General features: G+C 56.2%; 1 protein-coding gene across 1 annotated transcript in view; it reads left to right on the top strand.

Annotated features, from left to right (window-relative positions):
- The window catches only part of LOC138118932 (delphilin-like), a 31,779-nt gene extending 10,826 nt beyond the window's left edge, over window positions 1-20,953 (top strand). The window contains 20 exon segments of the mRNA XM_069030310.1: window positions 2,423-2,674; window positions 4,203-4,288; window positions 4,673-4,742; window positions 5,963-6,057; window positions 6,967-7,150; window positions 8,364-8,518; window positions 10,066-10,164; window positions 11,276-11,370; window positions 11,989-12,106; window positions 12,428-12,747; window positions 12,938-13,351; window positions 14,250-14,337; window positions 15,259-15,336; window positions 16,011-16,207; window positions 16,639-16,794; window positions 17,302-17,388; window positions 17,866-17,995; window positions 19,708-19,826; window positions 20,249-20,413; window positions 20,882-20,953. Of these exon segments, the coding sequence (XP_068886411.1) occupies window positions 2,423-2,674; window positions 4,203-4,288; window positions 4,673-4,742; window positions 5,963-6,057; window positions 6,967-7,150; window positions 8,364-8,518; window positions 10,066-10,164; window positions 11,276-11,370; window positions 11,989-12,106; window positions 12,428-12,747; window positions 12,938-13,351; window positions 14,250-14,337; window positions 15,259-15,336; window positions 16,011-16,207; window positions 16,639-16,794; window positions 17,302-17,388; window positions 17,866-17,995; window positions 19,708-19,826; window positions 20,249-20,413; window positions 20,882-20,953 (2,980 nt within the window).
- Window positions 20,954-24,718: the final 3,765 nt, after the last annotated feature.

The raw sequence follows: 24,718 nt of genomic DNA, 5'->3' as shown, positions 1-24,718 counted from the left end.
CGCAGGACACGTGCATGTGGGACAGGGGGCTTTCCAGAGCACTGGCTGGGAAAGGGGGGAGGCAGCTCCCAGCAAGGGTGGGCTGCAGGAATGGGACTGTCTGCCCAGAGGTGGGTGGCCAATGACCCTCCTGGGAGCTGTGAAATGGGAGTGTGACACAGGCTGAGATGTGTGGAACACACCAAAGGGAGCCCCGAGCAGGAGCTGATGGCAGGGAAAGGGCACAGAGGCACTCTGCCACCATCCTGGCCAGGCTGCTTTGGGGATGGGATGAAGGTAAAGCAGCCTGGAGTGTCTGGGACCTTTCCCAGCCTGGAAAATGCCCTGAATTCACATCCATGTGTTTGAGCAGACTTAGTTCTCCTGATTGAGTGCGGGAGCTGCTGCAGAGGAGGGCTGGTGCCCTGGGGATCAGTGGCACTGGGCATGGGAGTGGGCACAGGGCTCAGGGATGGGGGTGCCTTTCCCATCCCCTCTCCAACAGGAAACGGAGCTAGTGCTGACGTGGAGCACCTGAGGAGGAGGACGAAGGTGAAGGCACAAGGTCAGCACTGTATGACTCTGCCCCTGCTTCCAGGCTGACCTCCACAAATGGGGTGGGCACATCCATGCTCTATGAATCCCAGTGGGATTTGCTGGGAGAGGTAAACCCCAGCTGGGTGTTGCTCCTTGGTGCTATGCCAATGGACAAAGCCAGGTTTATCCTGTGGGATGGCAGGACACTGCAGAAATAGCCACGGAAACTGTTCTGCCTGCTTTAGTGGGATTGCTTGTAGCAGTCAGTCAGAGCCAGCCCTGGAGCAGCACCTGTGCTGGGCCCATGCTGGGTCTGGAGCTGAGCTCCTCAGCCCAGTGGTGAAGCAGAGGCTGGTGCAAAGTGGGACAGCTCTGGTGGAACGAGCAGGGCCGATTTAATTTGGCCAATTAAATGGGATTGTGCTCATTTTGCCTGTGAGGAACCCGGACTTCTCCCTGGTGGGTGCCCAGCTCGGGGCAGAGGCGTGGGGGACCCACATCCTCCCCTGCCCCAGGGCTGTGGCTGCCCTGTCCCATAGGACAAACTATTTATTAGCACTATTTCACTCTTTTCTAGTTGCTGCTCAATCACAAACCGCCTGTGAATTGCACCAATGTGTTACTTATTTTAAATTGTCACCAAATGCTCTGCGTGATCATCTGCCAGCCTCGGGTGGCTTGTGGTCTGTCTTCTCCTGCACCAGCGCTTGATTTGAGTTCTGCCTTTGGCTGCGGGAAACAGAGGTGTGCTGGTCCCAGTAGATTTGGGATTTGAAGCCTCTCCTTCCTTCTCCTCAGTCTCCACCCAGGTTTTTGTGTTCCCTTGGTGAAGCTGCCCGAGGGAGCCCTGTGGGATCCCCTGCCAGCCCCAGCTGTGTCCCACTGATACTGCCCCTCGGGGCAGCTTCCTCTGGGTTCTCTGGCACCAGTTTGGCCCAGTTCCTGCTCCGGTGGGACACGTGGTCCCCAGGCGGCTGGGGGTGTGCTCACACCGCGGCGAGGCTGTGATAACCCCGGGCCCGTGTTCTCACACCCCGCGAGGTGCCGGGTGCTAACGAAGCTGCGCTGCCGAACCTCACGAGATGGTTTTGTCTAACGAGCGGCTGCAGCTGCAGGAGTTGCTATAGAAACACTCGGAGATACCAGCTCCTCCAGAAGCCCCTAAATGTGCGAACGGAGGGTAGGGGAAGGTGAGCAGGTGTCGGGGCCTGCCTGCTGCGATGGCAGAAGGAAAAGGAAGAGATAAAGTGTCTCCCGGGGTCATGGGGCTCGCCCTGGCCCAGGTGGGAGCAGTGCCTCCCCCCCCCCCTCCTGGGATCCTGCTGTGCACTCCCCGTGCATCCCCTGAGGGTCCCGGAGGTCCTTGCAGGGGCACAAAGGCAACTTAGCTGCTCCTAGCAGGCAGAGGGGAGGTGACCCGAAACAGATCAAGTTCCCGGAGGTGTCCCTTTGCCTGCGGCATCACCGTGCCTGTCCCTGCAGCACCATCATCTCCCAAGGGGCAAGAGGGTGCTGCCTGGCTGTGAAGGGAGCTGGAATGTGGGAATATTCAAGGCTGGAGCCCAGGAGAGCAGAGTCTGGGGCAGGAGATGGGGAGCAACGTTTTGGGGGTCCCAGAATGTGCTGGGGAAGAAGTGGGTCTGGAGGAGGGGTCCGACATCATCGCTCCAACGGAGCTCTGCATGGGATGGGGGAAGAAATGCAGCAGGTGTCCCCGGTGTCCCCAGCACCCCCGGTGTCCCCAGCATCCCCGGTGTCCCCAGCCCTGGCATTCGCAGCTCTGGGAGGACTGAGGCCAAGCACACACAAAGAGTTCTGATCTTTCCCTCCCAGGGATGCCCAGAGCTCTGTGCCGCAGCTGCATTGGCCCTGCTCCTCACTCTCCTCCCTTGCCTCCTTTCCCCAGGATTTTCATCCCCAAGAAGCACCGGCAGCGCTTTGACGAGGTGGTGTCGCAGAGCCTCATCAGCAAACTCTGCCGCTCCAAGAGCGAGCACAGCAACCGCCTGCGCCGCAGCCGCAGCGAGGACCACCAGGAGCGGCTGCTGGTGTCCACCCGCGCCAGCTCCGTGCCCCGCAGCCACGAGGAGCTCAGCAAGAGCCTGCGGAAAACCACCTCGCTCGTCACCAGCAATGTGGCCTCGGGGGCTGCCCGCAGGTAACACCTCTCCTGGAGCCCGGGGCTCATGGCGGCAGCCTCTGGGTTTGTGTGGATGGCGGAATGTGGGAGGGATGCCAGGGAAAGGGAGGGGCATTCTCTGTGAAACTCCCCTGGGATCAGGATGAACAAAGACCTCTCCCTCTGGAAGACTGGGCAGGTTTGTGCCCCTTGTCCCAGCTCTGGGGCACCCTATGTGTCCCCTCAGCACTGCAGGGCTGGCTGGGATGAGCCGTGTCAGGAGCTGAGGTAGCACTTGCAGGCCGAGGGGATGTCTGCTCCTTGTCGGGTGGGATGCAGGCTGCTCCAGCAGGATTCAGGGTACCCAGCTGTGCCAGCAGGATTCAGGATGCCTGGTTGGGCCAGCAGGATTCAGGGCACCTGGGCACAGAGCACGCTGAAAGGAGGTTGGAACCACGTGGGGGTTGGTCTCTTTTCCCAGGTAACAAGTGACAGGATGAGAGGAAACAGCCCAAGTTGCACCAGGGGAGGTTTAGCTTGAATATTAGAGAAAATTCCTTCACAGAAAGGGTTGTCAAGCATTGTCACAGGCTGCCCAGGGAAGTGGTGGAATCCCCATCCCTGAAAGTGTTGAGAAAACAGTGAATGTTGCACTTGAGGACATGGGTCAGTGGTGAACAGGGGGGTGGTGCTGGGTTGACAGTTGGATTTTATAATCTTAAAGTTCTTTTCCAACCGTAATGACTCCCTGGTTCTCCTTGCCTGCGTCTGGTCCTGCCCTGCCCCAGCAGGTGTCTGGGTGCGAGGCTGTGGGAAGAAAGACGGACAATCCCTGGAGCACAGGGATTAACCCACTTCCCGTGCCCAGATGGCCAGACCGCAGCAGCCCCGGAGCGCGTGGAGCTCTGCCGTGCTGGCTGCAGATCCTGCTCTGAGCCAGCCAACAAGAGAGCAGGATCTGGGGAATCCAGGTTGTTCGGCTCCAGCCCACCTTCCTGCCAGGATAATCTTCCATGTGACTTGTCCAAAGTCCACTCTGAGCACATTCTCCCTCCCTGCCAGTACAGGACCTTGCTGGTTGGAAATTATATCAGTAATGCTGCCTTCCCCCAGCTCCAATCAGCCTCCCAGCAGGAGGATTTCCTGATGCTCCTTCCAAAATTTCATAGAGGAATTTAATTCCTCTCTCATCAGTCTACGAGACCTTTGCTCCCTGAACCATATTGTCTCTCTAATGTGTAATAAAGAATCACAGACTGGTTTGGGTTGGAAGAGCCCTTAAAGATCATCTAATTCCAACTTCCTGCCATGGAGGGTTGGAACTAGATGAACTTTAACTTTCATATATATATATATTCTTTAAATATATATATTTATCCCCTATTCCACTTTAAAACCACATTTGAATTACACTTTGATATCAAAGGGGACCTTGTGGGGACATTGGGAGCATTGGGGACTTGAGCATTCAGGAGAACTTGGGCTAACAGGGTTGTGGAGGGGCTGGGGAAGGAAACAAGGGTCAAATCTTGGACTCTGATGACCTGTTTGCCTTTTTCACCCACAGAACAGTGCGAGTCTATAAAGGCAACAGGAGCTTTGGCTTCACACTCCGTGGCCATGCGCCGGTGTGGATCGAGTCTGTCCTTCCAGGTAAGAGCGCAAGATTCAGGGGATAACTTATTGATTTCTGGTCTGAACATGAAACATTAAGTGCTGTTTGCTAAAAAAGAGCAAAAGGACCTTTTCCAAGGCTCAGTGATGGAGGTTTTCCCATGGAATAATGAGCATCTTTGGTGCAATTTAGATTGGCTTTATCCACTCCTTGTTTTGAAAAGTGGGAAATGTGTGTTCAGTGACCATCCTGAAATGACACCAGTGTTCCCAGTGCAGGCTGGGTGCTGGACCCAGCTGGGTGAACAGTCCCAGCCCACCCAGATAACCAGGTGCAGCGGGTGCCCTGCCTGGGGTGTCTCTGGACCCCCCCTTCCAGCCAGAGGTGCTGCAGCTGAAGCCCCTTTGTCCATGTGCCTTTAGGGAGCCCGGCGGAGAAGGCTGCTCTCAAAGCTGGAGACAGGATCCTGTTCCTCAATGGCCTGGACATGAGGTAGGAGCTGTGCCCACATGTGCCCAGGGGCAGGGGCCAAGCACATGCTGTGGTCACTCTTGGGCAAGAGAAACGGGAGGTGCTGGCCCTGGTCCCCGTGTGCTGCCATACACGAGGGGTTTGCCCTTTGGGGACAGCTCCTTTAGTGCTCCTGTACAAAATCTGGCTCTAAGGGGAGCATTTTCTCCATCCCTCTTCTCTGAATTCTCTGTGCAGGACAGTTTATGTAACCTGGGTTCTGACTGCAGCCAACTCCCAGACCCCAATTTCAGCCACTCTGAGTTAATCTGTTATGTGTTAAACATCTGAGGTTCTGCTTCTGAAAGCAGCAGAGCCCCATCCAGCCCATGAATCACTCCCACAATGGGATCATAAGCTTAAAGCCACGTGGGAATCCCACTTGCACCCAGAAGTCGATTCTTCTGTGTATTGTTTGTGCACCAAAGCAATGGGACCAGAGGGACTTGTGCCCCTTGCCAGTGCAGAGCAGCAGCCCCTGTGTCCTCGGCTTGGTCTTTCTGCATAAAAACCAAGAGCAAAGGTTTAGAGGAGGCTACAGGACAAGAGAGACTGATGAATATTTAAAGATTAAACTGATGCTGCTTCTGTCAGGCCTCAGGTTCTCACGTTTCAGCTGATCCAGCGAACTGTTGGCTGATGCAGCACTGCCAGAAAAAAGAGACCAGGTTGAGGATTGTCCTCTGAGTCGTGTTTTTGGCAGGCATTGTCCCAGCCTGGCCCATACCCTTCTCCAAGGGCATCCCAAGATTTTTTCACCTACAAAATTACACTTTATATTCACCTTGCATTTTCTTTTTGTGCAGAATTAGGACAGGCGAGGACAGACCTGCAGCACTGTGTCATTTAAAGGAAAAGTAATTTTCTGGGTCTGGGTGTAGCTTAACTCTGTCTTCCTGTGCCATGACACTACTCAGGGTGTCCACAGGCATTCCCACTGTTATTCCTTGGTGCAGGCAGAGCAAAGAGCTCACTCATGGGGCATGATCCAGGCTCTCCCTGAGGAGGCTCCTCCCTGTGCAGCACAGGGAAAACCAAGCAAAGATGGAGAGAATCCAGGGAATCACCTCAGGGCCCAAACCCCGCTGGCTCTGAGCAGCATGAGGAAGCTTTTCCAAGATAAATGAAGGCAGCTGCCAGCTCTGTGTCCTCACAGCTCTCCTAGAGCTGGGGCAGCTCTGACAGCTCTCCTGTGCCCACAGGAACTGCTCCCATGACAAGGTGGTGTCGATGCTGCAGGGCAGCGGGGCCATGCCCACCTTGGTGGTGGAAGAGGGCATCGTCAACTTCTCCAATGGTAAGAGTGCAGGGAAGAGGGTCTGGAGAGCAGAAATCCCACGCCAGCTCCTGAATTCCCTGTGTAGGAGGGAATTGCTGAGCACGTCCATAGGCTGAGCAGGTTTAAGGTGCTGCCTGGGGGGATGCTCCTCTCCCCGGGGCACATGGCCCCTTGCTTTGTGGGATCAGGCTGGATCTCAGGCTTGGCTGCTCTCCAGGAGGGCTCATCCTGCTGTGTGATTGTCCTTGGTGTCCCTTGCCAATGTCCTTGCTGTGCAGTGTGTGCCGTGTCCTTGTCTGCAGTAATCCAACCCCGTGCATCCATGGTGGCTGCGCAAATCCCGCGGCTCTGGGGGGCTGTGCAGAGCAGGATTGTTATCCTGCTGCGGGAATCAATAATTGATGGTGCTGCTGGGGAGGAGAGCTGAGGGAGCTGAGGGTTTCTGGGGCACTGGGGGGTACCAGCACCCCTTCCGTGGAGGGCAGGACCCTCTGGGCACAGCGCAGTCCCTGCTGCGCTTCCCAAGATCTGTGGAGGCTGGAGGGTCCCTATGTTGTTGGGGTGCTGCTCCATTATGCACAGGCCTGGGAATTAGGGACTGGCTCTTCCCCCTGGAGCAGCACTGGACTCCCCTCAGTCCCACGTTAGAAGCCTTGGGAAGCCAACTCGTTTGCAGGTGCACTAAAACCAACCCCAGCAGCCCACTGCTCCACAGAGCCACAGCAGCCTGGAATGGTTCGGATTGCAAGGGACCTTAAAGATGATCTCATTTCACCCCTCTGCCTTGGGCAGGGACACCTTCCTCTAGACCAGGTTGTTCCAAACCCCATCCAACCTGACCTACTTCAAAGTACACAGCCAGTGGCACTCAAACTGCTCCACTGCCCTCAAAAGAAACCGAGGAAAGATGGAATATTTTTTTTGCAGACTCTGACTCTGCTGAGTCCCCGAGCAGCTCCTCAGCCCTCACCTCCCTGCAGTGGGTTGCAGAGATTCTCCCCTCTAGCATCAAGATCCAAGGAAGGACGTTCACGCAGCAGCTGGAGCACCTGCTGACCCCGCCCGAGCGTTTCACCGTCTGCAAGGCGCTGGAGGGCTTCTTCCAACATCGGTAACTCGGTGCCAGCTCCACTCCTTCCGCTGGGGCCTGGCCTGCAGCAGTGCCCGTGCCAGGGCCAGTGTCAGGCAGAGGCAGGGAGGCTGTCACACGGAGCTCTGCTCTCCCTGTGCTCTCCAGGTTCCCCAGCCAGGTGTTCCCTGTGCACGAGCTCATCTTAGTCCAGGTGTCCTGCCTGGGGACACAGCAGATCCTTTAATTTTTGGTTCCTTTAGGTTAATTTCATCACCTCTTATCCCTTGGTCCCCCAGTGCAGGCTCTCTTGCTGCCTGGCTGTCCCTGGAAGACGCAGATCCTGTTCCACCTCTTTCAGGAAATCTCTCCACGTTCCATCCTTGTCTCCTCATGCTTCCCAGAATCTTGGCTGCAGCATTCATTGGTCACAGCAGGGGAATGGCTGTGGCTGGCAGAGCCCTCATCCTGCCGTGGAGCACATCCCCCCTGTCCTGTGCAGGGATCCAAACAGATTCCCTGGCACACTCCAGATTTCATTGGTGACCTCGTTTCCTGCCCTTGCTTGGTCTTCCAGCAGTGTTTTATCAGAGGCTGTCACAGAATCATGGAATGATTTGGGTTAGAAGGGGCCTTAAAGAACATCTTGTTCCACTCCCTGCCATGGGCAGGGACACCTTCCACTATCCCAGGTTGCTCCAAGCCCCATCTGATCTGGCCTTGGACACTGCCAGGGATCCAGGGGCAGCCACAGCTTCTCTGGGCACCCTGTGCCAGGGCAGAATTCCATCCTGTTGCAGGCTGTTCTCTCCTCATAGGCTGGGGTGCTCAGCCCTGCTATTCCCACCTCTGCACACCAAAATCAGGAGCCTTTGGCCCCAGGAGTTGCCAGCCCAGCCACCCTCCCCGGTGCATTTCTCCCTCAGCCCGTTTACCTGCAGCTGGCTGAAAATCAGGCCTTTCCAGGGCTTCTCTCTGCTTCCTGGTGCTCCCCCACCCCTCTTACTCACAGAAGCATGGAATCCTTTAGGTTGGAAAAGCCCTCTGAGACCATTGAGTCCAACCATTCCCCCAGCACTGCTGAGGCCACCACTGACCGTGTCCCCAAGTGCCACGTCCACGTGGTTGTTAACCCCTGCGCCTCTGCAGTGAAGCAAAGCCGAGGCTGGGAAGCAGCAGAGCCCTGGGAAGCGGTGAGGAGGGGCTGTGCTGTAGGGATGTGCTCACTGCCCAGGCCTCTCCTCCTGTTTTGCAGGAACATTGACACTCTCATTGTGGATGTGTACCCGGTGCTGGACACACCGGCCAAGCAAGTCCTCTGGCAGTTTATCTACCAGCTGCTGACCTACGAGGAGCAGGAGCACTGCCAGCAAAAGATTGACAGGTTTCTGGGGTACAAGGCCTTGGCAGGTGAGAGGAAAGTCCCCGCACTCCAGGACGGACACATCCTGTCCTGATGGGTGCTGGGAGCTCAGTCCATTGTGCTGGTGTAGTTTTGGAATGAAACGCTGCATTGAGAGGAGAGATGGTACCTGAGAGGGTGACTCTGGGAGCAAAGACTTTTGGAAGCTGCTCAGGTCATTAGAGGTGAGGAAGTCCGGGAAGGGAACAGCTGGTTGAAGGGCATTTAAGCATTCAGACCAGAGAGGTAAAATAAGGGTGACACAGCAACCCTTGGGATGTCACAGAAACATTCATGGCTGGAAGAGGTGGGGAGTGTGGTGCTGCTCTCCCAAAAAGGCACAAAGGCAGTTGGTGATCCCCCTGTCCCCTCACCATCACCCTCACCTGGTTCTGTGGCAGCACAAAGCCAACAGCGAATTGGGGAAAGCAAATTTGGAGTGAAATTCCCTAATCTGTGTGTTTGGGCTCTTAATTGCTTCCAAATTTTCCTATTCTCAGCGATTTGTGTTAATTTTAGACTCAGCAAAGGTAAAAGAAGTGTTGCTTGAAGAGAGGCTTTTGGAGGAACACGGTGATTTTAGCAGAAAACAGAAACAGCTCCAAGTCCTGGCACAAATCCTTCCTGCTGTGCATGGAATCCTGTGCTTCACGAGCACTGGATCTGGTCACTGGATTTGCACTCAGTCACCTCTGCTTTGTGTGTGCAGAATCACGGCTCAGCCATGGGCTGTGGATTCCCAAGAATTTATGCCCCACAATTAGTTTATAACCTAAGAAGTTTGCAGCTGCATTCCAGGAATGCAGAGCAGGTGTCCCCAGCCAGGGGAGGAGGGAAACACAGGAGCAAATCTCCCTGTCCCAGGCTGTTGTTCCCAGCTCCAGGCTGTCCCTGGCTCCTCTCAGTGTCTCAGGTGAATGGGGCAGTCTTGGAGCATGAGCAGTTCTGGTTGTTCTGGTCCATTCTGTGTGTCTGTGCCTGGAAGCACCATGGCCAGAGATCTCCGGGTTTGGGCTGGTCCTTCCCCTGGGCTTCCAAACTCAGGTGATCTCCCATGTCTCAGTGCTGATCTGTCAGGGACCTCAGAGATGGATTCTCTGGTGCCTTCATCCTGCTGTGAGCCTGAGCCTCTCTGAGCTGCCACACTGAGCTGCACATGGACAGTGCATGGACCATGTGGTCCTTCCAGGCAGTATTCCAGGGCTGGCCCCACTTCCTTCTTTTCCCTTGAGGGCAGGAAGGGTTTACTGGGACCAGCCCAGCTCAGGGCTGGAGTTTCATGTGGGCCATGAGCTGGTGGATGCCAATCCTGCTGGAAAAATCGATTGGATGTCCCATCTCTGTGCATCCACCCCTGCCCTGTGCTGGCAGGAGCACCTGGAACCTGCTCAGCTCCCTGGGGATGGAGCGAGTGGCTACCTGGGAATGGCAGCTGCTGTGAGTCCAATGGGTCTGGGGGGCCCTGGGGAGCCCTGGGGGTACCTGTGCGAGGGTGAGGAGGGATGGGGAGCTGTGGGGTCCAGCTGTGCCTCACAGGAGCTGTTTCCTGCTGCAGCTGAGGCAGAGGCCGAGGATCGGTACCGCAGCTCCGTCCGAGGGGCCTCCCTGTGCCGGGGCAGCCTCCGGACCCCTCGCCCCGAGGAGGGGGCAGCAGGTGGGTGATTGGGGTCTGGGAGTGAGGGAGCTGGACCTGGGGGTTGTGCCTGCAGTGTCCTGCTCTGCCCTAAGCCAAATTCCTGACTTACTCCTAAGCATGAATGATGGGAAAAGATGAAGGCAAAGGCGGAGGTCAGAGTAGAGCCAACACTGAGGCATCAGCTGGAAATCCATGTTTTCAGAAACAGAATCACAGAATCATTCAGGTTGGAAAGCCCTCCAAGATCATTGAGTCCAACCTGTGACTGATCCCCACCTTGTCACCAGCCCAGAGCAGTGAGTGCCACGTCCAGTCATTCCTTGGACACCTCCAGGGACAGCGATTCCACAATGAAAGAACCAATTCAATAAGAGGCCACTTGATCTAAGGCTGAATGTTGTTTCCAATCCCTTCCATTACTCAGATGTGAACTGGTCCTGCTGGTCTGGGCCTCCCTTCTGGGGGGCAAAATTGATGGCTTCCCTCTGAACATTGTCAGACTCCATCAAATTCACAGGGAAAACCGCATTTGTGAAATCCATGTGAGGAAGGAGATCATGATTCAGGGCCACTTTGAGTCTCTTGATGAACCCCATTCGTGGCACAAGCCCTCCCTCCCTTCAGGGGACATGGCACCCTGCCTGTTCCCATTGCTCCTGGCTGACAGTGAAGAGCCCTTGACCTGTGTTCCTCACCACGACCTCCCCATGACCTTGCTAAGGACCTTCTGGGCATGTGGTGTTCCTCAGCTGTCAGGGGGATCTGAGACAGTTCCCAGGGGAAGATCCTCTAACCTGGCTCTGAGGAGCTTTTCTGGTGGGGATTAGTGCATGGAGAGCAGCCGACAGCTGTGTGTGCTGGAGGGGAGCCGTGTCTGGGCAGATGTTGGCCAGATGTGGGGAGCAGCCCCGTCCTCATCTGCCCTGAGGGAAGAGTGGAGCAGCCTGGAACTGTCGTGCTGACCTTAAACCCACCTTGCACTGCTCCCTCGGGACCCCCAGCACAGGGAGCTGGGGCAAGGAGGTCACTCCAGGTCCTGGGAAGAGACAGGGGGCCCTTGGTGGGTCAGGGCTGTTGGGAGCTGGGGGCACAGGCACAGGAGTGACTGGTTTGTCTCTTCCTCCCACAGGCAGTGACACTGTGGAGGTCCCCGTTCGCCTGATCCCTGGAGAGAGACAGGCTGGTGATGGCACATCCCTTCCGGAGACACCCAACCCCAAAATGGTATGACTGGGCAGGGGACACCTCTGGCAGGGCTTTGCCCACATGTGTGGGGTGTTGTGTCCACAAAGGGTCAGCAGTTTGGTTCCTTTCTGTGAACACAGGGCAGCAGGAAAAAGGGAATGTGGAAGGATGTGGGTGAATACCTGCAGCTGGCTGAGTGTCCCTGTCTGGAGCCCCTCTCAGAGGTTACCTCCCTGGGCAATTAGTCACCTTTAATGAGGCTGATGTCTGCCAGTGTCTTCCTGCAGCCTCATCAGTGAGAGGCTCTTGGGGGGGCTCAGACAAGGCAGAGTAGCCTGGGCTGGGGTGAAGCCCCCCTTTGAAGAGTGAGAGACAGGGACTGGTGGGTCAGAGAATCCCAGAATGGTTTGGGTTGGAAGGACCTTAAAGCCCAACCAGTCCCACCCCTGCCATGGGCAGGGACACCTTCCACTGTCCTAGGTTGCTTCAACTTTCCAGCCTGGCCTTGGACACTTCCAGGGATCCAGGGGCAGCCACAGCTTCCCTGGGAAGCCTGGTCTGTGGGGACTGTCCTGTCCCCAGGACATGGCAGGTGTCTGGGGGTTCACAAGCCGTGTCTCGATCCGGGCATGGCCGCAGCTCTCCATCCTTTCCCAGATGTCGGCTGTCTATGCAGAGCTGGAGAACCGCCTGATTGGCAGCTTTGCTGGCAAGATGGGAAATGCTGCCCTGCACAGGACATCGCCCCCAGCCCCAGAGCTGCCACACGCTGCAGGTACCTCCTGGGGGGACCCCAGGTGATGGTGGGTGGTGCTGGCCAGGCAGGCGGAGGAGAACACAATGTCCTCTTGACAGTGCCACGGGTGAGCACAGTGCTGGCTCTGCAGAGCTTCAGCTGCAGGAGGGCAGTGAGTGTGTGGGATGGTGAATCCCATGGGATCAGAGTGTGCTGCTGTGCAGTGCAGGCACTGCCCAGGGAGCTCTCCTCTCCCTTTCTTCTCCACTCCTCTCCTCGGGCTCGTTGCCTCCTGTGGCTGGGGACTGCAGGACCGCCATGCAGGACCCCCATGCAAGACCCCTTGGCTCTGTCCCGCAGGTGGCCGTAAGCCAGGGCCAGGGCTGGCGTGGCCGAGCGAGCCACTGGCATCCCAGCAGTGCTACTACCGCCTGCACAGCAGCGTGGCCTCCCCGTGCAGCACCGAGTCCAACCCCTACGTCAGCCTGGACAGCAGCCCGGCCCCGTCGCCCAAGCACCGCGAGTACTCGCCCCTGGCGCGACGGAAGAAGCTCTTCACCTTCTCCAGGCCCCCGCGCAGCCGCGACACCGATCGGTTCCTGGATGCCCTCAGCGAGCAGCTGGGACACCGGGTCACCATCGTGGATGATTTCCTCACCCCTGAGAATGACTACGAGGAGGTGAGCATGGCATGGGGCACTCAGAATACCATCTTTGGCATTTTTGGTGCCCTGGGCATGGAGCTGCTGTCGTGCAGCCTCAGGGGACACATCCTGGGGCTCTGCAGGTGGCAGGGAGGGGTGGTGTGGATGGAGGATGGTAGGTGGAGGGTGAGGTGCCACCTTCAGCCTCTGCTCTGTCCCCACCCAGATGAGTTTCCAGGATGACCAGGGCAGCTACGTCACCAACGATGTCAGCAGCAGCGAGTACATCAGCAGCAGTGACGAGGGCAGCTCCCTGACCTACTCCACGCTCTCAGACCACATCCCCCCTCCTCCGCTCAGCCCCCCACCCCCGCCGCCCCCCCTGCAGTTCCATGACCCCCAGACCGGCCCCACCAAGGCAGAGGCCACAAAGGGCAGCGCGGCGCCGGCCCCCAAGTCCCTGGTCAGCCACCTGCACCCCATCCCGCCCCCGCCGCCGCCGCCCCCGCCGCCCCCGGTGCCCTGCGCTCCCCCCCTGCACCGGGGGCTGCTGCACCGCAGGAGCGAGTCCAACCACATGAGCGTCAAGAGGCTGCGCTGGGAGCAGGTGGAGAACTCGGAGGGGACCATCTGGGGGCAGGTATGGCCCGGGAGCAGGGAGTGGGGTGAGGGATGGGGGTCCCAACCGTGCTCTGGGGAGCAGTGACCTGTGCCAAGGCTCTGCAGGGCTTTGTTTCATCCTTGCAGTTGTTTGGACCAAACTGCTGGGGTGGGGAGAGGCCCTGGAAAGCCTCTGAGTTGCTGGTTTCAGCTACAGCGTCCAGGGGAGCACTTCCCTGCCCTGACACAGCCAGGAGCTGCCAGATGTGTTGTGCAGCTGTGGGGGGTTTTATCAGGGGGGAAGGATGAGGATGGTTGGAGCAGAGTGATGGGAGAGCCCCAGGCAGGGCAGGACACTGGAGGGGACGGCAGAGCTGAGGGGTGAGACAAGACGTGACAATCTTTGCCATCGTGGACATGAAGTGGTCCAGAACTCTGGACGTGGATTCAGGCCCTTCCTGCAGTTTAACTCGCAGCCTCTGTGTCTCTCCCGATGTTCGGGACATGCCATATTCCCTGTGACCTGAGCAGCCAGAGGGGAGCTGTGGGATCATCTTCCAGTCCTGCAGCCACTTGAAATCTTGTAGGTCCCTCTCCCCAGCCCTCTGGGAAGGAAGATACTTCTTCACAGTGATTTTTCTGTGTGCAGAAAAAATCCTGAAGCTCCTGGAATTCCCATTTTATCCTTCAGTAAAGGAATCATGTCCGAGGAGCAAGTGAAGACAGAGATGCTCTGTAGGATTTCAGCTGTGTCAGGAGCTGAGTGAATCTGCAGGACAGTGGCCGAGCCCCCAGTCACAGGACGGTGCCACCAGCCTGTCCTGGTTTCTTCTGGGGACATGGAGCTTAGTGTGGGGGACAGGGAGTGTGCCAGCACAGGTGGGCACTGTCAGACTGTCCCTGTGCCAGCACAGCTCCTGACTCCTCCTCCCTCACAGCTCGGGGAAGACTCGGATTACGACAAGCTGAGTGATATGGTCAAATACCTCGACCTGGAGCTGCACTTCGGGACTCAGAAGCCCACAAGTAAGTACTGAGCCCCAAAATAGGTCCTGGTACCAGCAGAGAGTGATACCGGCTGGGAGGAACTGGGGCTTGATGGGCAGCAAGTCAGTGCCTGTCTGTGACATCACCTGTGGCATGAATTTGCTCATCCTCAGGATTTTGTGGCTGATGGCACAGTGGATCATTAAGGTGGAGATGGTTTCACTATCTCCCTTAAATTATCTCTGTTGCCATGGTCTGTTTTCTCTCCACATTTCATTGGGCACTGAAACCCAGCTGGAGGCTTTCACCAATTGCAGCTCCAGTGCTTGAGAACTCTGGAAATGCTGAAAAAGCCACGAAAACATTCCTGTGTCCAAAGAAATCATCACAAGCAAGCAGCACTTTTTATATAAATAATCAGTGGGTGTCCCCCAAGAGCTGTGATGGGGTCTGGAGCTCTGTGCCTGTGTGGCCCCCATCACTCTTGAACTGGGGTCTCCCACAGACCCACTGGGATCTCCACCCACCAGAGTTTTTGGGTGCCACAAACCCAGGGTGGGGTCCAGACTGGGGTGTGGAGTGGTAGTCATCCTGGTGGGAGGCATTCCAGCAAAAAAGTGGGATGTCTGAGCTCTCCTGCAAGGGCCACAATGCCCAGCTGGCAGTGGGATGAAATGGGACTCATCTCAGGGGACACAGTTTTTAGGATGTTTCTGAGCAGTCAGGGATTTTCTGTGTGTTTCACCTCTTGTTTTACCTTTTTCAGCTCCAACTGAGTCCTCCATTGGGGAGATCTTTGAATTGCAGAATTCAAGGATTCCTGGAGCCATTGCTGTGTGCAAAGCATCCGTTCTCCTCTCTTTCATTCATGGTTTCACTGTTTGCAGGACAGTTTTCTTCCCACTGGAGCCGCCTGAGCCTGTCCTTACCCATGATTAAATCTTTCAGTTTCTCTTCCAGAGCCAACTCTCATGCCTGAAAACTTTAAAAAGAAAGACGTGGTTGAAATTTTGTCCCACAAAAAGGCCTACAACACATGTGAGTAAAGTTCACGGTGACGGTACCCCCAAAAGGGGCCCACAGGTGGGATGTAGAGAACTGGAAAGGTAAAGGGAAGGAACACAAGCTCAATCCCATGGGCACGATCCCATGAGCACAGCTCAGCTGGGATGGGCTTTTCCTGCAGCCTGGAGCTCCCTCAGACTGGGTTCAGCCCCAGGCAGGGGGAAAGAGGCAACTTTCTGGGAAAGGATGGAGATGGGATGTACCTCGTTGTCCTGGGGAGGGGCAGAGCCCACAGGGCCCCGTGGGGTGAAGTGGGGCAGTGGAGGAGCAGTGCTGCTTCTCCAGGATGTGCTTCTGGTAGGAAGGAGGGTGGGAGGGCTTGGTGGGACCCTGCCAGGGATCCCTCCCTGGCTGTGGGAGTGGGGCTGGTTCCCAGGGCGGCCCAGCCTGGTGTGTGGGTGAGGTGCATGCAGTGCTCTGGGGGGCTGCAGGACCAGATCCACTCATGGGGTCCCCATGCAGCCTCTGCAGGGTCCCAGAGAGTGGAAAGCCCTTCCTCCGCAGGGCTGTGCCTACATGGGCACATGCAGGAGTCTCACTCTGTGGGGAGGTTGATGTCCTGGTCCTGCTGTGTCCCCAGCACTGCCACACCCCCGGGGTCCCCTCCTTCCCCACTGGGTGACAGTGACATGCCTCCCTCCCCCCAGCCATCCTGATTGCCCACCTGAAGCTGTCACACATCGAGCTGCGCCAGATCCTGATGACGATGGAGACGGATCGCCTGGAGCCGTCCCACATCAAGCAGCTCCTGCTCTATGCCCCGGATGGGGAGGAGGTGCAGCGCTTCCAGAGCTACAAGGAGAACCCCGGCAAGCTGAGCGAGCCCGACCAGTTTGTGCTGCAGGTGCCGGGCAGGGCTGTGCTCTGCGAGTGGGGCTGCGTGCGCCGTGTCCCCTTGTCCCCTGCCAGCAGGATACTCACACCTGGGGGGTGGGAGGAGCTGGTGGCACTGGGACTGTGGGGCTGCTGCTTGGTTGATGCCTGAGGGGTCTGGCAGCTCCCAATGGCTGCTTTAGAACTGCAGAGCCACCACCACCACATTTGCTCCTTGGTGACTGTAACTTTGCCCAACTCTGATTTACTTTCTATTGACAAAGTCACCTGTGGATGTTGGTGTAGATGTAGTCCCCATCCCGTGGCAGCAAACCAGCCCAGCCACGCCATGTGCCACCTGTACATCCTGCTTCCATGTCCAGGGCAACAAGCCAGCAAGAGCCCCGTGTAGGAGGGAGTGTGGCTGATGGGGATGGTGATCCTGCCCTCCTTTTGCCCCAGATGCTGTCAGTACCCGAGTACAAGATCCGCCTGCGCAGTCTGCACTTCAAGACCACCCTGCAGGAGAAGACCGAGGAGATCAAAGCCAGCTATGAGTGCATTTGCAAGGCCTCCCTAGAGCTGAAAAGCAGCAAGAAGCTGGCAAAGATCCTGGAGGTCAGAGGGGTTCCTCCTTCTTGTAACAGTCACCAATGGCCCTCAGCATTCCACAGGAGCACCCATGGGTGTGTCCCACATTTGGGCAGCATTCCAGGCTGGTCCCTGTGCACCCCATACTGCCTGTTCCCCTGAGGAGGGGTTTTTGGGGTCCTGGCATGGGCTGTGTCTGGCAGAGGGAACAAATTCCACTGCAATTCCTCCATGACCATCCTGAGCTGAGCTGTCCCAAATTGTTGTTAATTCATTTGGTTTTGCTTTAAAAAAAGGCAGGTGGGATAAATGAGGTCACCGTGTGCTCAAAGGCATTTCCAGATGAGTGATGAAACTCCTTAGTAGCTCCTGGCCAGTGACCCCCCCCAACAACTCCTTAAATCCTTGGGGGCAATGTTTGTCTGCGCATTAATGGGTGGTGAACAGAAATTCAGGGTCCCAGGAGCTGGGAGGTGAGAGGATACAGGTGCAGGAGGTCACCAGCCCCTCACTCCCCTGGTTTCCTCTTTGCAGTTTGTGCTGGCCATGGGAAACTACCTGAACAACGGGCAGCCCAAGACCAGCAAAACAACGGGCTTTAAAATCAACTTCCTCACCGAGGTAGGGAGAGCCAGGCTTGTTCTCTGCAGAGGACACTGAAATTGGGAGCTCCTTGTGTCCAGCAAAGCTGTCCTCCTAAGAGACCCCGGGGTGCCAGTGAGGGGACTGTGGAGGGGCTGGATTGATCCATAGTGGGGGGGACTACAGAGAGACCCTGCTGTGGGTCTGGTGCTTCAGTGTGCTGGGGAATCCTGCCAGGGAAGGCTGGCCAGGGCCCAGGTGTGGGTGGGAGAAGGTCCTCATCCCACAGGGGCTGCAGTGGGACTCCTGAGGGGTGGGGACAGGGGGACAGCCCTGCCCTGCAGGAGGGGCATCTCCACACCGCTAATCTGGGCACACATGGTGTGTAAACATCAAATGTCCAGTTTAACCATTAACCATGGGAGCGTGGGGCTGAGCTGGGAGTGACTGACCCCAAGTGTGTGTGAGCCCCACTCCCTCTGTGGGGGCATCCTCACTTGTTCTGCTTGGCTGCAGCTGAACACGACCAAGACTGTTGATGGGAAATCCACCTTCCTGCACATTCTTGCCAAATCCCTCAGCCAACACTTCCCAGAGCTCCTGGGCTTTGCCAAGGATCTTCCGACAGTGCCGCTCGCTGCCAAAGGTAAAGGATCAGAAGGAGCTGCAAGCCCCTTGTGTCCTTGCACTGCTTCTGGGTTTGGTTTGAGTCTGGGGTCAGCCAGGAGCTGCACAGCCTTGGCAGAAGCAGGATGGGAGCCAGAACAAGTGAGGAATGGTCCTGAGCGTTAGGAAGGGATGAGCTCAGTGACAGGGAGGTGCCACCCATCCCACGCTGCCGCACTTGGCAGTGCCTAGACAAGGCTCTGACCCCTCCCCTGGTATTCCCTTCTGACTTGAAACCATGATTCCCAAGTTCAGAGGCATCTTGGAAGTGCAAAGGAGGCACAGGAATGGAAGCGCCAGGAAGTCTGCCCCAGCCTCCATCCAGGCGTGCAGGTGCCAGCATTGTGCTGCCACTGTCACCTGTGGGGCAGAGGGTGCAGCAACTTGGGGAGGGGTCACAGTTGAATCACAGCTGTGTCACGTTGAATAAGGACCCTACAGCTCCATTTTCTGCAATAAAAACCAGTCACACACGTGCTGGAGTTGTTCTCCATCCACTGCTGGTGGTGTCACAAGAGGCTGGTCAGGTGTGACACAGGACCACGGCAGTGCCTCTCCCTGTGCTGGCACTGCTGGGGCACCTCCAAGTCCTGGGGGCAGCTCTGGGCCCCTGACAACAAGGAGGACACCGAGGGGCTGGAGCAGGTCCAGGGAAGGGAACGGGGCTGGGGAAGGGGCTGGAGCACCATGAGGTGCTGAGGGAGCTGGGAAAGGGGCTCAGCCTGGAGCAAAGGAGGCTCAGGGGGGACCTTGTGGCTCTGCACAACTCCCTGACAGGAGGGGGCAGCCAGGGGGGGAGTTGGGCTCTGCTCCCAGGGAACAGGGACAGGAGCAGAGGGAACGGCCTCAGGCTGTGCCAGGGGAGGTTCAGGTTGGATATTGGGGAAATTCCTCCTGGAAAGGGCTGCCCAGCCCTGGCACAGCTGCCCAGGGCAGGGGTGGAGTCCTCATCCCTGCAGGGATTTAAAAGCTGTGTGGATGTGGTATTTGGGGACAGTGCTTGGATTAGTGGTGGCTTTGGCAGTGCTGGGGAAACAGTTGGACTGCATGACCTTAGAGGGCTTTTCCATACTAAATGATTCCATGATTCTGTGATTTTAAATGTTGCATTGAATCTCTACAAAACACGAGCTGCATTCCCCTTGCACACCATCACTGCTGTTTGTGAGCAATTCCCTTGGGAATTAGTGCTACAGTGGATAAATAAAGGAACAAATTCAGGCCTGGAGCTGTAAATTTCCACTTGAGGAAGGTCTGGATCTGGACCTTTCCCAGCTGGAATTTGTATCTGGCCTAACTCTTAAACAACCCTTCTGTGACTGGAGGCTCCCAGCTGCCCAAACTCCTGCCATTGTGTCCCCCCTCATCCTGATGTCCCTCCTGTCCTCTCCCAGGCACCTGTGTGTCCATCACCATGAGTCCTGTGTGCTTCTTGTCCTCACATGTTCCAGGCTCCTTTTGACACTCTTGGCATCTCTAGGTGTGAGCACCAAGAGCTCCTGGTAACCTGCTGGTCCCGGCAGGATGGTCTGGTTGTGCACCCTGCCTGGACAGCAGGACGTTGGTGCAGCTCTGTGCAGACAGACAGACTGACCCCCTGACCCACGGCCACACTCCTGGCTCTCTCTGTGCCATGGGAACAAACCCAGACCTCCATCTCCCAGCCCTGCTGACCCCACTTTTCTCCTGCAGTGAACCAGAGGACACTGACAGCTGACCTGAAGGACCTGCACACCACGGTGAGTGACATCCAGAAGGCCTGTCACACCATGCCAGCCACCGCCGAGGACAGGTTTGCGATTGTCATGACCGTATCCTTCTGTGAAAGGGGCAAATCCCCCCCCACTGACTGCCCTTGAGTAAATCCGTGTCAGTGCCTTTGTGGCTCCCTGAAAAGCCAGGGCTGTGTCTGGCACCATCTCAGCACTGCTGGGAACGCCCCCCCCCGCTCTCAGCCAGGATGGGAAGCAGATTTGGTGGTGCCTCCCAGCCCAGCTGCCTCTGTGTGGCACAGCCCCAGTGCCACAGGCCAGGGAACATGCTGGGACATCTGTTCTTGAGACCCGTGCTGTCAGGGACAGCTGAGCCTGCCAGCACCTATGCACGTGCCTGTGCAGCAGCTCCCTGCTGCCAGCTGGGCTGGAACCCAGCCATTTGATTAGAGATTGATAAGGGATTCTGATCCCTACCAGACCTATGGAGCAGCTCTTTGTCCTTAAGCCAATTCCTGCAGTCCTTCTTGGAGAGTGCCCAGCCTGCCATGCGCTCCCTGGATGACCTGCAGCACAAGGCCATGGAGGAGTTCAGCAAGGTGTTGTCCTTCTTTGGGGAAGACTCAAAAATGACAACTTCTGAAGCCTTCTTTGGCATTTTTGCAGAATTCATGAGCAAGTTTGAGGTGAGTTGAACCCTTCAAAGCCAGCCAGGGATCTCCTGTGAGGTGTCAGTGAGGTGTTTTATTTGTGTGTGAGTGGTGGGAGCGGGATGGAGCAGCTGTGCCTGAGTAAGAGGCAATTTTTCTAATGCTGATAAGGTGCAATTTTTCTAACATACGAATTGGCCACCCAGGATGGGACACTGAGGGAGGCCTCAAGCACAAGCCCCAGGGGAGAGTAATGCAGTTGTTCATAGAATCCTGGAATGGTTTGGGTTGGAAAGGATCTTAAAGATGATCCCATATTCCACCCCCTGCCATGACAGGGATACCTTCCACTATCCAAGGGTGCTCCAAGCCCTGTCCAGCCTGGCCTTGGACACTTTCAGGGATGGGACAGCCACAGCTTCTCTGGACACTCTGTGGCCAGGACCCTGAACTTTCTCTTGCCACAGCAGCCCCACACTCAGCGCTGCCCTTTCTGTCCCACAGCGGGCTCTCAGTGACGTGCAGGTGGGCGAGAGCCAGCGCAGCCCCAGGATGACCTCCCCCCTCGCCTGGTGACGGCCTGCGGCCACCTGAGGTGCAACAATTCATTGCCAACAAAGTGCAATTTGCTCCTGTCCAGTCTGGTTGTAAATACGCTGCTGCCACCTGCTACCACCCAGCAGAGTCACGGACAGAGGGGTCGGGGCAGGTGGACACTGAGAAGGCACCCCAGGTGACAGAGGATGACGTGAGAGTGACACGAAGATAAACCCTGCACTGGTCCTGACAGAGCTTCCTTAGCACCCTCCATTTCCAGCAGATCACTGAGCCAAGGGTTTCGCACCCATCTGGTAAAACCCCACTATCCCACGTTTCCCAAGCACCTGTAACAGGCACCGGCACCCGCTGGAGACCTTCCCCACACCCCCAGGGCCACTGCCCGAGCGTGGGGGGCTCTGCCCAGCCAGCCTTGGGGCCGGGGTGAGAGCCCAGCCACAGAGTTCTGGGCAAGCCAGAGCAGGTCAGCCAGGAAGGGAGCATGGGGGGATGAGCAGGAGGGCGGCCACCAGCGCCTGCTCCTCTGGCACCCTGAGGAGCTGAGTCCCCTCCCGTCCTTCTCCAAGCCCTTCTGCCCTGGGGCAGAGCACGTGGGGCTGGAACCACACCTGACCAGACTGTAACACTGGAGCAGAGATCACTGGAGGTGGCCCCAAAGCTTCAATCCCCCTCCACTGCCAGTCAATAGGATCTTGCAGAACCCTTCTGAATGTCCACGTGGTCCCAAGGACGGATCCGGTCTGACCTACCCAGCTCACGGGTCCTTCCTGGCCGTCAGCTTTGCTTAAAGCTGTGCCAGAGGCTGACGGATCTTGAAACCTTCCCAAGAGTGTAACACCATCAGCACGAGGTTATTGGAACTCGCCAGCAGACAGAAGCCCTGAGCATTTTGATGCCTCCTTGGAAAGCACAGAACCCCTGAGAGCCTAAAAATGAGCAGGAGTCCTCTTGCAGCCCCGAGTGCTGCTCTGAGGCACAGCAGAGACAGTGGGAAACACATCCCCTGCCCTGCTCCAGTCGGGAATCCTGAGAGTCCCTTTACTGTAGGACCGGTTTGCATGGTGAATATCCCAGGGAACTGATGTGTGCACATCCACTTCCCAGCGTGCACACCCACCTCCCGACGTGCACGTCCCTCTCTCCCCAAGGCCTGGCTGTCTCTCAGCTGCCTGGATTCCCCCGTGCTGCCCCTGGGATGGAGGGACAGCATTCCATGGCCAGTGCATGCGCCTGCGGGGGCCACGGCGCCCGTGAGCTCCCAGCAGCAGACCCACAGTGCGTGACTTTGTGAGCATTTCCTCCATGCAAAACGCATCCATTGCCTTCCAAACCCAGCCTGCTCCCACATCCTGCCCGTGGAAGCCCCACAGCAAACGCAGTGTAGGTCACCCCTCCACCCAATGCCGGAGCAAGGGCTCGTCCTGCAGCCTCCGCTCAAGGACACAATCACCAACCGGTGCATTATTTATGGGAGACCTTACAACCCTCAAATCTCCGGGTTTTGGTATTTTTTTAAACCCTGCTGTAGAAAGTGAAGTATATTTTCACAAGTGTTCTCCGTTTATACAGCTTTAAGTGCCAGGTAGTGGGTAGCCTTATGTTCCCAGAGGTCTAGGACAGGACCACGCTCCCTCTGCTCCTCTTTCCCTTTTGGATGTTGCACACTGCATTCCGTTGATTTTTTTTTTCTTTTTTTTAAAACATATCCAATATTTAAAACACTGGAGGTTGTTTTGAAACTGTCCTGACAGAAGATGCTGTACATAGATTTTGCTACATGTTGTAACTTTCTGAAATAGTTAGAACTCCAATCCCTTTGGTATTTTTATGTGAATATTTTCAAAGAGCCAGAACTTCTGGTGATATGATTTGATAATGGGATGATGTATATTCACAGTTCAGTCTCTACCCAATGCCTATGTGCTATTCCCAAAATAAAGCTACTGCCTTCTGCCTCCTGAGTGCACAGAGCTCTGTCTTCTGTCCAGAATTGCTGCTGGTGATGTGTGAGGAATCCTGCATCTGGCACTTCTGCACTTGTTAATATTGACCCCTGACACCTGCAGGGTCTCACCTGGCTGGGCTGGGGCTGGTATGGAATCACTGCCTGGAGGACCTTCCTGTGCTGCAGCATCCAGGCTGGAGGGATCAAAATGAGCAGCAAATTCTTAAAATAGTATGGATTTTTAACTCCAGCCTTCAGAAGAAAACATTTAGTGAACGTATGAGCCAGTGAATTGTTTCCCTCTGAAAAGGAATTCTTGGCTGAGGTTGAGTTTATGTCCAGGGGCAATTTATCTCCCATGACACTTGGAGCAGATGGATAGGGAGCAGCTCCCATGAGGTGTTGTGGTTTAGCTGGTTCACAGCAGCCTGCTCGAGCTCTGGGTGCTCCCCAGAGGCTGGAACAGCTCCGTGCAGAGTTACCCACAGGGTCCCTTGCTGGGCATGTGCATTTTCTTCCCTGGAGACACTGAAATATCTGCACAGGATCCTGAGGGATGCGCTCCAGGGAGCAGGGAGGGTGGATTGGTGACCTCCAATGGTCCCATGCAACCTGACTCGTCCTGAGATTCCATTTGAAGTGCTCAGACCCCTCCTGATGTTTCTCCAGCCCCCTGGCCCATCCACCAACCCCAGGGATCAGCCCACTGTGGCTATCACAGCTCCCACTGCCCAGGCTGAGCCCATAAACCACCAGAGAATGATGTCCCAGAGCCTCCATTCACCACATCCCACACAACACACGCCATTTGCTGCACACCCCTGTTTTCTTGGGCTCTGGTAACTTTTTTGCAGACATGAGGTAATTCCTGCCCACAGCCAGTGCTGGCTGGGTGCTCTCCTTTGAGCCTCACACAGAATTCCTGCGTCAGCCCTGACCATGGGCTCATCCTCACAGGAAAGCCTGTCCTTGGAAAGGAAATAACAACTGGGGCAGCAGCCGGGAGCAGTGCAGGGAATGCAGCCGTGGCTGCTCCTGCTCCATGGGTACCACTTCCATCCTCTAACATTGACCAGGAAACAGTGTCCCTGAAGATCCCACGTTACATTCCAAACCTCAGATGATTTAGGGATTTCCTTCTTTCCTGCAAGAAATAGAGGAAAAAAGACCTCAGAGAGGAAATTAGCAGCTTGAGTACAGTCAGGGTGGATCACAGCTGGGACACATTTGTACCAGGCACCTCCAAGGCAGAGTGGAACCACCTGGGAACCCTTCCTCTAAGTACCTTGATTGTGGCTTGAAGGGCCACGATCTGTAATTATTCTCCAGGTGCCATGAAAGATACCAAGGAGATCAAAAAAAGGATCTCAGCTTCAGGCTGGAAGGGCTGTAAGTCAGGGGGAAAAAGGTGGCATAGACTGGGAGGCAGCACAAGATACCTGGTGCTGCATTTGCAGCCCTTGAGAATCCTCCTTTAGGAAAATTTGGGGGTTCCAAATCATAGCAGATCAAATTAAAACATCTCCAATTGCAAGGTTTAAATAGGTACAATTATGTTCATCAGAGCTGTGATGGGAAAACGATGAGATAAAATACAGATACTGTTTTTTTCATGGAATCATCAAGTCACAGAAAAGTTTGCTCTGGAAGGGACACTTAAAGATGATCCTGCCATAGGCAGGGACACCTTCCACTATCCCAGGCTGCTCCAAGCCCCATCCAGCCTGGCCTGGGACACTTCCAGGGATGGGGCAACCACGGCTTCTCTGGGCACCCTGTGCCAGGGCCTCACAATCCTCACAGGGAAGAATTTATTCCCAATATCCCAGCCAACCCTG

This window comes from Aphelocoma coerulescens, chromosome 14 (genome assembly GCF_041296385.1).
Source record: "Aphelocoma coerulescens isolate FSJ_1873_10779 chromosome 14, UR_Acoe_1.0, whole genome shotgun sequence".
In the NCBI taxonomy this organism is placed as follows: Eukaryota; Metazoa; Chordata; class Aves; order Passeriformes; family Corvidae; genus Aphelocoma; species Aphelocoma coerulescens.
The sequence above is the reverse complement of the archived record's forward strand: the minus strand, read 5'-3'. Positions and strand labels throughout refer to the sequence as shown.